The sequence below is a fragment of the Symphalangus syndactylus genome, chromosome 17 (assembly GCF_028878055.3).
Source record: "Symphalangus syndactylus isolate Jambi chromosome 17, NHGRI_mSymSyn1-v2.1_pri, whole genome shotgun sequence".
Taxonomy (NCBI): domain Eukaryota; kingdom Metazoa; phylum Chordata; class Mammalia; order Primates; family Hylobatidae; genus Symphalangus; species Symphalangus syndactylus.
In genome coordinates this window covers 71,782,810-71,799,729 of record NC_072439.2, presented here as the reverse complement: position 1 = coordinate 71,799,729, position 16,920 = coordinate 71,782,810, and the positions used below count along the sequence as shown (strand labels likewise).

At 41.3% G+C, this 16,920-nt stretch overlaps 1 protein-coding gene across 23 annotated transcripts in view; it reads left to right on the top strand.

Moving 5' to 3' along the window:
* The first annotated feature begins 277 nt into the window (after nt 1-277).
* The window catches only part of PHC3 (polyhomeotic homolog 3), a 100,913-nt gene continuing 84,270 nt past the window's right edge, over nt 278-16,920 (top strand). For 13 of the 23 annotated variants that reach the window (XR_010116637.1, XR_010116636.1, XR_010116639.1 and 10 more), the window contains exons 1-4: nt 298-346; nt 3,092-3,257; nt 9,375-9,530; nt 10,639-10,716. Coding sequence is in view for 19 of the 23 variants with exons in the window: in XM_063621607.1 (XP_063477677.1) it covers nt 333-346; nt 3,092-3,257; nt 9,375-9,530; nt 10,639-10,716 (414 nt within the window). In the remaining 4 variants the exon portion in view is untranslated. Of the gene's footprint in view, nt 347-569; nt 1,103-1,129; nt 1,245-3,091; nt 3,258-9,374; nt 9,531-10,638; nt 10,717-16,920 lie in introns of those variants that run through there. The other 10 variants (XM_063621608.1, XM_063621603.1, XM_063621601.1 and 7 more) reach the window with 5 other exon arrangements.

The window sequence follows — 16,920 nt, the reverse complement described above, 5'->3', positions numbered from 1 at the left end:
AAGTGCTGGCATTACATGTGAGCCGCCGCGCCCATATTCTTCAAATTTTAAATTTAACAGTCTAAGATAACTTTTTATATCTTTATTACAGATACCTCCTCAAGAGGAAGATCTTCGACGAGAGAAAGCGAGGGGTTGGAGAGGAGACACTGGTTATCTAAGTGGGGGAAATCTGGTCACTTTCCAGATAGAGCAATTCCTAAGGTGGGCGGGGGCGATTGGAAGCTGAGGATCCCACGTGACCTCGGGCTCCGGGGGCTGAGCCGACCCCGCCCCTCCGCCCGCCGCCGGGGGGCGCATGCGCAGCCCATGTTAGTGATGGAGGAGAGAAGATGGCGGAAGCGGAGTGAGTGATTAGATGGTGACTGATGTCGTAACTAGGGGGGGCGAGTTGGGGCAGCGACACGTTCCCCCAGGCGAAAGCTCAGGGCTCTTTTGCGGGCAGCGTGGGGAAAGAGAGACTCGAGACCCGTCTTATCGTGGAGGAGCCTCCTAGGCCTGTGTCGGGGGGCGAAGACGAACTCTAGGGTCCAGTTACCCTCCAGGCAGGAGCGCCGTTTCCGCCGTCAGGTCCCGGATCTGCGCGGCCCTGCGCGCAGGGTCACCCTTGGGACCCCGGGAGCTGGGGTTTTCCGGGGAACGAGCCCGGGTGGGCTCCTCAGGCGCTGTCATTTCTGCAAGAGGGCCCCGCGGGCAGCCTTGTTACGGCTGCCTGCGCAGGGGCCCGCGGAGGCTGGGTAGGGCAGGGCGGGCACTGCCAGGCCTCCTTCGCCTTCCTCTCTTTCCCGCCCCGGCGCCACCCCACTCCTCCTCAGCGGGAGAATCCGACACGCGGGGCTGCCCGCCGCCCTCGTGCCGGAGGCGTGCAGGAGGTGTCCCAGCGTGGGCCTGAGAGCGGCGGGGGCTGCTTGCAGGTCTGGTGAGGCTGAAAACACCCTTCTGAAAGGTTTTTCCCTCGAGTCTCTGGCTGCAGCGTTGCTGCCTCACACGCGGGCCACATTCTTGTGTGTCGGTGTGACGGTATGTTTAGTTAACGACTCCAGAACTTACTGTTTCCTGGGTAGGCCTCTTGTGCACCAGAACTGCTGGCTGTATTTTGCAGGTATTAGTATGCCCAGACGGTGGAGTTACCAAAATTGTTCTTTTGTGCCAGGCCTCGAAATGCAGTGCGATGGTTTGGCCAGTTCCACTCAACCGATGTTTAGACTTATGCCTAGAATTTGGATTCTCTGTGACCATTTTTGGTTAGTAGTTAGAACTGTTTACCATACTGTTTGGATTGGAGGGCATAGTTGAGCAGATTAACACTTTTAAGAAACCAGAACTTAAGCTGGCCTTTTGCATGTCACTGGTACACGATACGGTAGTAGTATGACAGGCAGCAATTTGGTAAAAAGTTTACCTTACCTACCACTAATACTGTATAATGTTGAACAGTTACCATATGATGCTGTGATTTGATTGGAAGGCGGTTTGGGGAAAAAAAAAACAGAAGCATAAAAATGTATGAATTATTTACTAATCCAAAAAGTAAGTGAGGAGTCAGCTTTCTTCCTGACGGTTTTCCTTTCACTTTTCCTCTTATTTTCTTTTTCTTTCTTTGTGACAGCGTCTCTCACTCTATCTCCCAGGCTGGAGTGCAGGGGCACGATCATAGCTCACTGCAGCCTGGACCTCCTGGGCTCAAGTGATTTCCCCACCTTAGCCTCTCAAGTTGCTGGGACCACAGGCCTGTGCCACCAGGCCTGGCTAATTTTTTGTTTTTCATTTGTAGAGACAGGGTTTCCCTGTGTTGCCCAGGCTGGCTTTGAACTCCTAAGCTCAAGCAATCCTCCCCCAAAGTGGTAGGATGACAGGTGTGAACCGCCACTCAAGGCCCCTACTTTTCCTTTTTTTTTTTTTTTTTTTTTACGTTTGGTTCCTCAGAGGATATAAATAGTGTTTACATATGTAATACAGAACAAAGAAAATTTGTGCTTAAAAAAGCAACGCTATGGGAATAGTGTATGTGTACCAATTAGTGCCAAATTCATTTGTTTTTTCGTGGAATAGAAAGTGTTCTTGTTACATTCTTGTCAGTGCTGCTAATGTGGGGTGGGTGGGATTTAGTGTCTCAGAAGCAAAGACCGATAAGAAAAGGGAGATAAAACCAGTATAATCTCTTGTGCTTTTCGCCTTCGAAGTACATTTCTGACCCGACAAAAACTACTGCTGTTCTGGTTTCTAACAATATGGAGGTCCTTAGAATTGACTTAAAATGTTTGAATTTATTCAAATACAGGTTCTGTATTTAGTGGAATTTTGTACCACAAGAAGTAAAATTATAGTATTGGAGGGAAGAGGTCAGAAAGTCTGGTATAAAAGTGTACTTTACTGTCCATACATGAGGAATGACATAATTTATGTTTTCAAAATCTGGAGTAATTGTGAAAAAGATTTTGTAAGGATATGGGAAGTTGCTGTTTGCTGCTTCTCTGTGTTCTCACAGCAATCTGCTAATAAGTATAACTCAGCTATTAGAAGTAGTAAGGACAGGGGAAAAGCCAGTGTGAGTTAAAAAAATTACTTTTTAACATTTTTAAAAAAGAACCTACTTTTTAAGCAAAGTTTATGTGGTAAACTAAACTAAGCTAGTTAACGTGAGTCCTTAGGCATTCTGTTCTAATGTATAGGTAAGAATGACTTTAGTTTGTAATTAGTGTGGTCAAAAGAATGTAAGGAAATGTTTTAAAATACTCTGATACTGCTTAAATTTTTATTTTCCTAGGTAGTTTAGTATTCTCTCATTACCTGTTTTGGTTTAAAAAAAATATTTCGGTAATGCAAAGATAAATTTTTGGCTATGCGTTGTCTGAGTTACATATTCTGAATCATTTGAATTCAAATGTAGTAGGCATTAACTATTAAATATGCTCCATATATGTGAAGTATTTTTCCCTTCTAAGTGCTTATAGTGACTGTGTGTTGGCTGTCTTTTATGAGAGCCTTCCTAGCAGTTTAGATTACTGCTGATTATTTCTTTGGAATGAATATTCTTTAAAGCTCATAAGATAATGCTTTACCAATACAAACCCTTTGTGTGACCTGCCAGATTTAAGGACCATAGTACAGCTATGGATACTGAACCAAACCCGGGAACATCATCCGTGTCAACAACAACCAGCAGTACCACCACCACCACCATCACCACTTCCTCCTCTCGAATGCAGCAGCCACAGATCTCTGTCTACAGTGGTTCAGACCGACATGCTGTACAGGTATTTCAGCTGTAGTGATGGGTAGTCTAAGACTTAAGATGTCATATTACTTTTTGCTTAAGCTGGATTTATGTATTGTTTCATATTCTCAAATGTACAGTTAGAATTACTAATGTTTGAATCAACTGTCTCAATCCATTTTGTGTTGCTATAGCAGAATACCAAGACTGGGTAATTGTAAAGAAAAGAAACTTATTTCTCACATTTCTGGAACCTGGGAAGTCCAATATGAAGGAGCTGGCATCTCGCGATGGTCTTCTTATTGCCTCATTCCATGGTGGAAGACTAGAGAGCAAGATACCAAATTTGCAGCCTCAAGCCCTTTTAAAATCTCCTTTAATCTATTCATGTGGGTGGAGTCCTTATGGCCTAATCACCCTTCAGGGGTCCCACCTCTTAACACTGTGGCATTGGAGATTAAGTTTCCAACACATACTTAATTGGGGGACACATTCAACCACAGTAACAGCCAACAAAGTTAATTATAATCATACTATTGGCCAGGCGTGGTGGCTTATGCCTATAATCCCAACACTTTGGGAGACCAAGGCAGGGAGATAGCTTGAGCTTAGGAGTTGGAGACCAGCTGGGACAACATGTTGAAACCCCATCTCTACAAAAAATACAAAAATCAGCAGGGCATGGTGGCATGCGCCAGTGGTCCCAGCTACTCAGGAGGCTGAGGTGGGAGGATTGCTTGAGCCCAGGAGGTCGAGGCTGCAATGAGCTGTGATGGCACCACTGTACTCCAGTCTAGGTGACAGAGTGAGACCCTGTCTCAAAAAAAAAAGAAAAGAAAAAAAGGCCGGGTGTGGTGGCTCACACCTCTAATCCCAGCGCTTTGGGAGACCAAGGCTGGCAGATCACTTGAGGTCAGGTGTTCGAGACCAGCCTGGTCAACATGGTGAAACCCCGTCTCTACTAAGAATACAAAAATTAGCCAGGCATGGTAGTGCATACCTATAATCCCAGCTACTTGGGAGGCTGAGGCAGGAGAATCACTTGAACCCTGGAGGCAGAGGTTGCAATGAGCCAAGATTGCGCCACTGCACTCCAGCCTGGGCAAAAAGAGTGAGACTCCATCTCAAAAAAAAAAAAAAAAAAAAAAAAAAAAAAAAATATATATATATATATATATATATATATATACACACACACACACACTATTGAGAGGGCTTACATTTGTCAGCATGTAGTTTATAAGATTATGTGTAAAGAAAATTATAAGGGGAAAGTCTCTAGGTGCTGCTGCAGTGTGAAGGCATTCAACCTAGAGCCCCAACATGCATAATAGCTGTAGGTTTATTTTATATTGGAACTCAAAATATAGACTTAGGGAGATCTGTTCAGGTGTGTAGATACGTTATGAAGTTTATTTTAAACCCAGGTGGCCTAAGAACCCTAAGCAGGAGGATCCATTCTAAATCCCTTAGGGGCAGAGGGGAAGAGAATATTGAACTAGGAAGTCACTTAGTTGAGAAAGTAAAGTTTACTTAGTTAACGTTTATGATAATGGAGGTTGGGGCAATATGGTATTATATAAAAAGGGCATGGACCTTCCACTCTATTATGCTTTGTTTGAATTCCATTTTCATTATCTTTAGGAGTTATATAGCCTTGGGTATAAGACATAATCCCCTTGAGCCTCAGAAAACTAAAATGAGAGTGAGACTACATATTTCATTAATTACTCTGAGGATTAAATGAAGTATCTTTGAGATTAAATGAAGTATCTAGAACTGTGTAAGGCACATTATAGGTTTCCAGTAGATAGTAATAGCTAATACTTATTGAATAATTGCTACGTGCCAAACATTTGATAAATATGTTACATGAATTATCTCCATTAATCATTACCAGCCCTCTATGAAGTAGCTATTATTATTATCTCCATTTTACTGATGGGAAAATAAATGTTTTAAATCAGCTGAATAACTTTCCCAAACTCACCTAGCTAGTTCTCAGACTTCAGCCTTTGTGCCCTTAACCACTCTGTGAATTCTTATTTTTTCCATTATACCTGCTTTCTTATGGTAGAATCCTTATAATTGCATCTACCCTGAAAACAACTGCTTGCAATATAGTCCTTCTTCTGCTCCATTTTTCCATGGTGGATACCCCAGTATAATGTCTATTTAACTGTTTTTGGTTTAAGATTTAGTTTTCCGAAGTCACTATGGAGTGGAACCAGCCAGTTCACCAGAAATTCAAACTTGAATGCAGAGTGAGGTTTTAATGTTTTTTACCTATCTCCGAGGTAAGGGATACAGGGAAAAGGATTTAGATCTTTTTTTTTTTGAGACGGAGTCTCGCTCTGTTGCCCAGGCTGGAGTGCAGTGGCGTGATCTAGGCTCACTGCAACCTCTGCCTCCCAGGTTCAAGCGATTCTCCTGCTTCAGCCTCCGGAACAGCTGGGACTACAGGCATGTGCCAGCAGGTCCAGCTAATTTTTGTATTTTTAGTAGAGATGGAGTTTCACCATATTGGCCAGGCTGGTCTCAAACTGCTGACCTCGTGATCCACCTGCCTTGGCCTCTCAAAGTGCTAGGATTACAGGCGTGAGCTACCGCGCCCTGCCGGGTTTTTTTTTTTTTTTGAGAGTGAGTCTTGCCCTGTAGCCCACGCTGGAGTGCAGTGGCGCGATCTTGGCTGACTGCAACCTCCACCTCCCCTGGTCCAAACGATTCTCCTGCCTCAGCCTCCTGAGTAGCTGGGACTACAGGCACGTGCCACCACGCCCAGCTAATTTTTTGTATTTTTAGTAGACACGGGGTTTCACCTTGTTAGCCAGGATGGTATCAATCTCCTGACCTGGTAATCCGCCTGCCTCGGCCTCCCAAAGTGCTGGGATTATAGGCATGAGCCACTGTGCCTGGCACCCCCGCCCCCCCTTTTTTTTCTTCTCTCTCTCTCTGTTGCCTAGGCTAGAGTCCAGTGGCATGATCCCAACTTATGACCCCCTGGGCTCAAGTGATACTCCTGCTTCAGCCTCCTGAGTAGTTGAGACTACAGGCACATGCCACTATGCTTGGCTAATTTTTTTTATTTTGTAGAGACAGGATCTCACTATTTTGCCCAGGCTGGTCTTGACCTTCTGGCTTTAAGCTATCCTCCTGCCTTAGCCTCCCAAAGTGCTGGGATGAGCCACCATGCCTGACTGATAATGTGATCGCTTAATATACCATTTTGTCCTCTAGTTTTCAATTAAGTGGCATAGATTAATAAAAAATTAATAGATATGTAGATGTACATATATCTCATAAATAGCACTAACTCTGGTTCTTACGATACCATAGAATTGCTTCTCCCAAAATGCAATCAAATCAATATTTATTGAACTACCTAAGTAATTGTTTAATCTTCCAGCTTGCTTTTTCAGTCCTGGGAATTCTCTTCACCTTCCTTGGGTGAATAAGAATTTATAGTAAATAAGAACAATTTGCTGTATCTATAACTTTTATTTACCCATTGCTGTGAGTGTAGCATTGAATAGTAGTGAAAGACTGTGCTGACAACAGAAAAAATGAGTATACTCTGACAAAAGTATGTGTCAAATAGATTATTTCAGTTTGATTTTAGAATTTTTTTCCGTATACAGTCCAGTGATTTTAGAATTTTGTTATGGAATTAGAGGAACAAATAGAGATTGATCTGACTGAAAAAGGTATATTGTTATAATTCTGAATCACTTAATGCTGGCCTATAGTCCCCTGCAGGTAGGGGTCAAAAGCTCCCATTGATTTTGTGACAGAAATTTGTATCAGGCATAGTAGTCTATAGTTGGAGAGATGAGATATTAACACATGGAAATAAACAATAACACACAGAAATATGCTTTCTTGAAATTTAGATAAAAGGATTCCTGGCATTATGGTTCACGATGTCCTGAGAGACCCTCAAGCTATAGGATTATGGCACTATTACTCCCTTAGCTCTTTGAAAACTCTGATGCTGTGATTAGGGTTCTGTGCTGTTTCAGGGTCACAGTGAGCACAGTGTGACTTTTGGATTTGGTTGTATAGGATTGACTTATTCTGACTTAACCTTTTGGACAAGTGTAGGAATTTTCTCTGATTTTAGTAGAGTACTTTTCTATATTTATTTATGAAGTTTCAGGCTCATTTTACATTTTACTAACAAATATTCACAGTAATTAACACTTTTTAAGGAATTTTTTAAGTAAGGATAGTTTTATTCAATGTTGAAGCAAAACAAGGTATTTGACATTTAAAAATTTTTAAAATTATTGAGTAATTTTCTAAAGAAGAAATAGCTTTATAATTTTATTTTTTATTTTTATTTTATAATTTTTTTTTTTTTTTGAGATGGGGTCTTGCTCTGTCGTCTAGGCTGGAGTGCAGTGGCATGATCTCTGGTCACTGCAACCTCCACCTCCTGGGTTCAAGCAGTTCTCCCACCTGAGTCTCCTGAGTATCTGGGATTACAGGTGCATGCCACCATGCCTGGCCAATTTTTGTATTTTTAGTAGAGACAGGGTTTCACTATGTTGGCCAGGCTAGTCTTGCACTCCTGACCTCAGGTGATCTGCCTGCCTTGGCCTCTCAAAGTGGTGGGATTACAGGCATGAGCCAACCTTCCCAGCTGCTTTGTAATTTTATGTGATTTTTTTTTTTTTTTTTTTGAGACGGAGTCTCACTGTCTCCCAGGCTGGAGTGCAGTGGCGCGATCTCGGCTCACTGCAAGCTCTGTCTCCCGGGTTCACGCCATTCTCCTGCCTCAGCCTCCTGAGTAGCTGGGACTACAGGCGCCTGCCTCCACGCCCAGCTAATTTTTTGTATTTTTAGTGGAGACGGGGTTTCACCGTGTTAGCCAGGATGGTCTCGATCTCCTGACCTTGTGATCCGCCCGCCTCGGCCTCCCAGAGTGCTGGGATTACAGGCATGGGCCACCGCGCCTGGCATTTTATGTGATTATTAATAATACCTACTCATTGTAAGATTTTCAGACATTTATAGAAAAGTATGAACTAGAAGCTAAAAATCACCTCTAATCTAGCTACCCATCAGTGGTCTTTGAAAGTTTTCCTGTGGATTCTTTCAAATATTTAATACAAAAATGGTATCTTACTCTATATACTATTTTGTAACCCACTGATTTTTTTTTGTTGTTAGTAAATACAGATCTGTATCAGCAATGTACACTGTAGTGGCCAGTATTTACTTGTGGCTGTTTACATTAAAATTAAAATTAATTAAAATTCAATTTAAAATTAACTCAATTCTTTAGTTGCACTAGCCACATTTTAAGTGTTCAGTAGGCACATGTGACTAGTTGCTACTGTGTAGGACAGCACTGATCTACATTACTATTTGTTATGGTTGCATGGTAAAGGTATTTCTGTCTACACCCAAGCCCTGAATTCTACCAAGTTTTATCCAAAAAGGTTATACCAACTTGAATTTTTACTAGCAGTATGGGAGTATTGGTTTCCCCAGGTAGTAGTAGTATTCTTTTAAATCTTTATCCATCTGAAAGTTCGAAAATAGTATCTTGTTTTAATCTGTAAGTTTTTGACTACTGGTAAGATTGAAAATCTTTTGAAATGCTTAGTTGGCCTGGCCTGTCTTTTGTGAATTGTCCACTGGGTTTTGGGTTTTTTTTTTTTTTTTTTTTTTTTTGAGATGGAGTCTTGCTGTGTCGCCCAGGCTGGAGTGCAGTGGCACGATCTTGGCTCACTGCAGCCTTCGCCTCACAGGTTCAAGCGATTCTCCTGCCTCAGCCTCCCGAGTAGCTGGGACCACAGGCATGTGCCACCATGCCTGGCTAATTTTTTGTGTTTTTAGTAGAGACGGGGTTTCACCATGTTAGCCAGGATGGTCTCGATCTCCTGACCTTGTGATCCGCCCACCTTGGCCTCCCAAAGTGCTGGAATTACAGGCTTGCACCACCGCACCCAGCCCACTGGGTAGTTTTAATGTGTACAAGTTAGTGATTCCTAGTGATATGTAACTAGGAAAGAAATAATGTTAATAAGCTTGATGATATTATGTATTAAAGCAGTGAAATTTTAAACTGCCACTTTTTTATACTTTGATTTTCTGATTAAGATAAAGGTTGAGATTATGGTTTGACATTGGTTCAATTGACTTATCACAGGTAATTCAACAGGCATTGCATCGGCCCCCCAGCTCAGCTGCTCAGTACCTTCAGCAAATGTATGCAGCCCAACAACAGCACTTGATGCTGCATACTGCAGCTCTTCAGCAGCAGCATTTAAGCAGCTCCCAGCTTCAGAGCCTTGCTGCCGTTCAGGTAAGACTAAAATAAGAGTTTATGAGATCAAAGTTTCTGTTATCTGTAGGTAGTTACTGAAAATAAATACATTGGGTATTATTTCAGAGTTCTCAGATGTCCTGTGGTTATTTTTCCTGGAGGAAATATATTAATAGGTTGCCAAATAGAAGTTAATTGAGAAAAAGGGGATATGTGTTTTTATGTTACTCTGTTTCTAGCTTTTGTCTCAGTGCTTTTTATCCAGATTGGAGAAATGCTATGCTAGTTTATGTGTATAAAGTTCTAGGTACAACAGTGAGTACTTAGGCTTACATAAATTGTATTTTTACTAAAAATAAGATTAAAAAATCATATAAGTAATTATACTCATTAAAAAAATCAAACAATATTTAATTGTTTATAAGAGATAAAGTAAAGCTGTTCCTTTTCCCTGCCTACCACTGTTTCCCGTTCTTCAAAGGTGGCCACAGTAACAATCTAATACATATTTCTCCAGAAATTTTCTATACAAAGATATGTATATCCATTTTTCTAAAATCCAATCATATTATTCCTACTGATAACAGGATTTCATTATTAAATGCTTGTTTTTTGAAAAGATTTTCATTATTATTGTACTATTTAAATAAAGCTGTGTAAGATTTAATCTTAAATCCCCTCACCAGAGGAGGATCTCAGTTGACTGAACCTGAAAAAGGTTTATTTCTGTTACCAACAGATTCTCAGCTGTTGCTTCTTCTTAGTAGTGTAATTTTAAATAACATGTTTGTGATACAAGTTAGGAAACTGAAACCCACTCACTGGCGCTTGCTGTAGCTCTAATTTCTTTTTCATAACTCTGAAGTAGTGATTCCACTTTAAAGATGACAGAGACCCATAAAGTGAAACTGACCATAAAGTAGCTAATAAAATAAGATTAGTCTTTGGATCCCCTGTTTTCACCATTCAGCTTTTTCTTATTTAAAAAATCTGTTTAACCAAAGCTTAAGCCATGTTGACTGTAAAATTAATTGTTTCATGCATAGGCCTTTTGACATTTATTGTTGTGGTTTTGTGTTATCATGGTACCAGAAAGTTCTTAACTTCAGGTTTTTACCGACATATTATAAAAGTCTTACTATTTTAGGCAAGTTTGTCCAGTGGAAGACCATCTACATCTCCCACAGGAAGTGTCACACAGCAGTCAAGTATGTCCCAAACGTCTGTAAGTTCCCTAAATTTTTTTTCCTGGATTTAAAGTTTTAAAGAATTGTTTTCCAAAAGTAAACTGTTGTTATTTATGAAGCTGTTATTATAATTTGTTGCAGGCTGTTTAAAGTACCAATTGCCCAGAAATAGGAATGATAAAATTCAAGAATTCAGAACTAATGTTAAACTTATGAAAATCTGAGTCTTAAATCTTTTTGTATTATTTCTTGTATATCCTTTTGCACTGATCATGTTCAGATCTTCTGTGGTTTCAGTTTTCTGTGTGTACTGAAAGCCTAAAATATACAATGCAGGGATATTGGCCATGAATTTACTGTGATATACAATAGTATGTCATGTCCTTGGTAGACATCTAAGCATTTCTAACTTTGTGCAATTCACATTTTAGAAATTATACTTTCGGCTTACATGAGTTATTTGGGTTCGATTTGCAAGTATCCATTCAAGATAGGGTAATTTATTTTGAGAAAGGGGTAAAAGAAAGCTGATTTGCTATATTGCACATATATATTGGGAAATTGTGCCAAGTTTCCCAGTTAAAATATATTTATGGGCATGATAATACTTGTTTAGCTTTTAATTTTGGTATAATTTTAAACTGCAATAATAATAAAAAAAATTCTATATATACTCTACTCAGATTAATCAATAATTGCATATTGCCCCATTACTTTACCATTCATTCTTTTCCACTACATGTATACATATTTTTTTTTTCTGAGTCATTTGTAAGTTGAAATATGTTCCTTTATTCCTAAATACTATGATGTGTATTTCCTAAGAACAAGGCTATTGTTTTTTGAAGCCACAGAAAAATTGCTAAATTCAGGAAATATAACATTGATACAATGCAGTTCATATCCACATTTCATCATTTGTCTCAGGTTTCCCAACCTCATCACTATGGACATTATGAGCCAGATAATTCTTTGTTGTCAGGGGCTATCATGTACATTATAGGATGTTTAGCAGCATCCCTAGCTACTAGATACCGGCAGCTTGTGGTCTTTCTCCTTCCTCTAGTGTGACAACTAAAGGTGTCTCCTGGTTGGGGGCAAATTGCCTCTAGTTGAGAACCTAATAATGTCCTTTCTAGATATTTTTTCCTGGTCCAGAATGGTAATACTTTGATACTTCATAAAATTGGCTCCAATACAATATAGTTTGTAGGTTGTTAAGGAATTGAAGGTTAAGGAATTGTGCTGTATTTTTTCAGCTAAGGGTATGGTCTTTGCTAACTACATGCTGTGGTCAGCATATAGTTGTGGTTTTTTTTTTTTTTCTGGCTGTTGATCTGACTTTTTTTTTTTTTTTTGGCATGGGAGTGTCTTGGAGTATGAACAAGATTAGTTCAAAAAGTTCCCTATGACTTGAAGATGTTAGATTAAAGAAAATGAGGGCTGGGCGCGGTGGCTCACGCCTGTAATCCCAGCACTTTGGGAGGCCGAGGCGGGCGGATCACAAGGTCAGGAGATCAAGACCATCCTGGCTAACACGGTGAAACCCTGTCTCTACTAAAAATACAAAAAATTAGCCGGGCGTGGTGGCAGGTGCCTGTAGTCCCAGCTATTTGGGAGGCTGAGGCAGGAGAATGGCGTGAACCCAGGAGGTGGAGCTTGCAGTGAGCCGAGATCGCGCCACTGCACTCCGGCCTGGACGACAGAGTGAGACTCCATCTCAGAAAAAAAAAAAAAAAAAAGAAAATGAAAAAGTTAAGTAATGTAACCTAGCTCTAAGCATTAATACTGTAGTTTTTGCCATTGACATCAGATGTCTTTAATACAGTGGTAGTTAAGGAAAGGAGTGGTAAATATTTTGTGGGCTACTGAAGGAAATTATATAGACAAATTCTTTATTCTGTGAAATACTGGAATAACAATAGGATATATTTGTATAGATATGTTATTTTGAATCTTTTTCCTTCATGTTACTAAAAGGTATCTTTTTAAACTGTTTTCTTTCATTATGGCTTTATGTATGTGACATTCACAGAAGTTAGAATTCTAGTGATTGTGCTTATACATATGACATTATTAATGTTACTTGTCATAAACCAGCAGCATTATACCATGAAGTATGCCAAAAGCTGTAAATGGCTGGTGGGGAAGATAAGTAAGTAGGAAGAACAGATTCCCAGTAAAATAAAGGAATAATACATTACGTTTGTTTTATTTACTATCCTTTGTGAGCTTCTGCTCAAGTAATTTGACTAGCAGTAAAAATTATAATGCCCAACGTAACTTAGTAAATTTAGGTCAATATCCAAAAAGGGAGTGGAGCATGGTAACAAATCTCTTAAGTAGTGGTGATAATGAGCCATCAGGTAACAGACTAGTAGTTTTCAGAGTTTTGGTTATTTTGAGTTAGGTTTCCCGATAACAGTGAAGCCATGGGAAAGGGTCCATTCTCCAGAAGAAAAAATGGCTGTCAAGTAACCAGCTAGGTAGTTGGGGCTTAGAGTAGAAGTGAGATCCCAATGGGGAAATAGAATATTAGTTTAAAAATCAAGTCAAAAGTCCAGTCATACCACCTGGGGGAACTGTGTACCTACTGATTGATTATTCCTAATATGAAAACCCGAAATGCTCTAAAATCTGAAATTTTGCACATTAACATGACACTCAAAGGAGGAGTGTTCATTGGAACATTTTTGATTTTGGATTTTTAGATTTGGCATGCTAAACCAGTTTGTATCTTTCCAAAATCTGAAAAAAAAAAAAAAAAAAAAAAAAAATCCGAAACACTTCTGGTCCCAAGGATTTCATATAACAGATACACCATCTATGTGTGGTTTGGAGAGTAGACTCTGGTTAATTGAATGTATAGGTAACTAGTGGGTACCTGCATTCTTCTCTTTTCTCTAATTAGAATCATGACTAATTCTACACTATTGTCAGTAGTGGGGTGGTGATTTTTTTTTTTTTTAATTTTTTTTTCACACAAAACAAACATTTTCTAAAAGTACATACAAACAAAAAGATGTATATCAAACATATTAGGAAGATTGCACATGGGAAGACGGGGAATAGAAATGGGAGGTGGGAATTAAAGAAAATAAATGAGAGAGGGACTTTGTATGGATCAATGATAATAACTCAATCCTCTATTTGACAAAGAAGAAGGAGAAGGAAGAGGAAGAAAAAGAAAGTGGGATAAAGGATCAGAAAGGGAGGAAAATAGAAAAAATTAGAGTATGACTCCAGGGTAGACCTGTTTTGTTGTCGCTTGGTTGGTTGGTTGGTTGGTTTGTCTGTTGTATTTTTCATATGTTTCACCATGTTGGCCAGGCTGGTCTCGAACTCCTAGCCTCAAGTGATCAACCCGCCTCGGCCTCCCAGAGTACTGGGACTACAGGCGTGAGCCACCACGTCCAGCCCCCACATTGCTTCTGGCCTCTGTGGTAGACCTCCCAGACGGGCGGCCGGGCAGAGGTGCTCCTCACTTCCCAGACGGGGCGGCCGGGCAGAGACGCTCCTCACTTCCTATATGGGGTGGCGGCCGGGCAGAGGGGCTCCTCACTTCCCAGACGATGGGTGGCCGGGCAGCGGTGCTCCTCACTTCCCAGACGGGGCGGCCGGGCAGAGGCGCTCCTCACTTCCCAGACGGGGCGGCCAGACAGAGGCGCACCTCACATCCCAGAAGGGGCGGCCGTTTTTTTTTTTTTTTTTTGAGACGGAGTCTCGCTCTGTCGCCCAGGCTGGAGTGCAGTGGCGCAATCTTGGCTCACTGCAAGCTCCGCCTCCCAGGTTCACGCCATTCTCCTGCCTCAGCCTCTCCGAGTAGCTGGGACTACAGGCGCCCGCCACCACGCCCGGCTAATTTTTTGTATTTTTAGTAGAGACGGAGTTTCACCGTGGTCTCGATCTCCTGACCTCGTGATCCGCCCGCCTCGGCCTCCCAAAGTGCTGGGATTACAAGCGTGAGCCACCGCGCCCAGCCTTTTTTTTTTTTTTTTTTTTTTTTGAGACGGAGTCTCACTCTGTCTCTCAGGCAGGAGTGCAGTGGCGTGATCTCGGCTCACTGCAAGCTCCGCCTCCCAAGTTCATGCCATTCTCTTGCATCAGCCTCCCGAGTAGCTGGGACTACAGGCGCCCGCCACCACGCCCAGCTGATTTTTTATATTTTTAGTAGAGATGGGGTTTCACCTTGTTAGCCATGATGGTCTCTATCTCCTGACCTTGTGATCCGCCTGTCTCGGCCTCCCAAAGTGCTGGGATTACAGGCATGAGCCACCACGCCCAGCCATGGAGTGGTTATTTTATGATTGTTTGGCTCTAAAACTAATTTGGACTGAGCCTTTAGGTTTATGTCTTTAGTATTTCAACTTAAATGGGGCAAAGATTTAGTTAAATTTTAAAATGGAAGTTAAACCAACTAAAAATTCTACTTCTGCCAAAACACAGCATAAGCAAAGTGAAAACAATAAAATGGGAGAAAATACGTTTGCATAAATGGGTAATATTTCTTTTCTTTTTTTACTTTGTTTTTTCAAAAGGGAAGACAGGGAGAATTTTAGCTTCCCTTTCCCTTTGCCTTTGCCTTTGTCTTTCCCTTTCCTCCAACAGACTTCCTCTGAGGCTGGAGTGCGGTGGCACAATCATAACTCACTACCGCCTCAATCTCCCAGGCTCAAGTGATCCTCCTACCTCAGACTGCTGAGTAGCTGGGACTACAGGAGCATACCACTATGCCTGGCTCATTTTTAAAATTTTTACTAGAGTTGAGGTCTCGCTGTGTTCCCCAGGCAGACTGGTCTCGAACTCCTGAGCTCAAGTGATCCTCCAACCACAGGTTGCAAAGTGCAGGGATTATGTGGTATAGGCATGAGCCACTACACCTGGCTGATAATATTTCTAAAATACCGAAGACTCATGTTAGTAAGGTAAACAGTGAGAATTCACTGAAGTTCTTAGTTGGTAATTTTTAAAAGAAAGACTTTTTTTTTTTTTTTTTTGAGATGGAGCCTTGCTGTGTCGCCCAGGCTGGAGTGCAGTGGTGTGATCTTGGCTCATTGCAACCTCCGCCTCTTGGGTTCAAGCGATTCTCCTGCCTCAGCCTCCCAAGCAGCTGGGACTACAGGCATACGCCACCATGCCCAGCTAATTTTTGTATTTTAAGCAGAGACGGGGTTTTGCCATGTTGGCCAGGCTGGTCTCGAACTCCTGACCTGAAGTGATCAGCCCGCCTCGGCCTCCCAAAGTGCTGGGATTACAAGTGTGAACTACTGCGCGCGGCTATGTTTTGACTTTTAAACACATGAAAATATATTTAACGTATCAATAATAAATGTACGTAAAAAGGCTGGGCATGTTGGCTCATGCCTATAATCCCAACACTTTGGAAGCCCAAGGCATGTGAATGAAACCCCATCTCTACAAGCAAAATACAACAACAAAAAATTAGCTGGATGTGGTGGCAAGTGCCTGTAGTCCCAGCTACTTTGGAGGCTGAGGTGGGAGGCTTGCTTGAGCCCAGGAGGTCAAGGCTGCCGTGAGCTGAGATCACACCATGGCACTCCAGCCTAGGTGATAGAGCAAAACCCTGTCTAAAAAAATAGAAAGATATGTACAAATAACAATGAAGTACTGTTTTCATCTGTCAAACTAGAAAACAAGGGAAAACGTTTACATAATACCTATTGTTGGCAAGAATGTGAAAAAGTAGGTGTACTCATACACTATTAGTGGTAATATAGATTGGTGCAACTCTTTTGGAGGGTTATTTGGCAGTGTGTGTTAAACTTTAAAATGTTCATGCCCCTGCTGAGAATGGTGGCTCATGCGTGTAATCCTAGTGCTTTGGGAGGCTGAGGTGGGGGGATCACTTGAGTCTAGCAGTTTGAGACCAGCCTGGGCAATGTAGACCCCATCTAATAAAAAGAAATTAGCCAGGTGTGGTGGTGTGTGCCTGCAGTCCTAGCTGCTCAAGAGGCTGAGGCAGGAGAATTGCTTGAGCCTAGGAGTTTGAGGCTACAGTGAGCTGTAATTGTGCCACTACACTCTAGCCTGGGCAACAGTATGAGGCCCTGTTTCAAAAAAAGCCAAAAGAATCTGTGCGTACCCTTTCATATAGCACTCTCACTTTTAGTGACATAATTAAAAATGACCTAGATAACTATGCCCATATGCATGATGTATAATAGTGAAAAATTATAAATAATATAAATGCCCATTAGTTGAGGATTAGTTAAATAAATGAT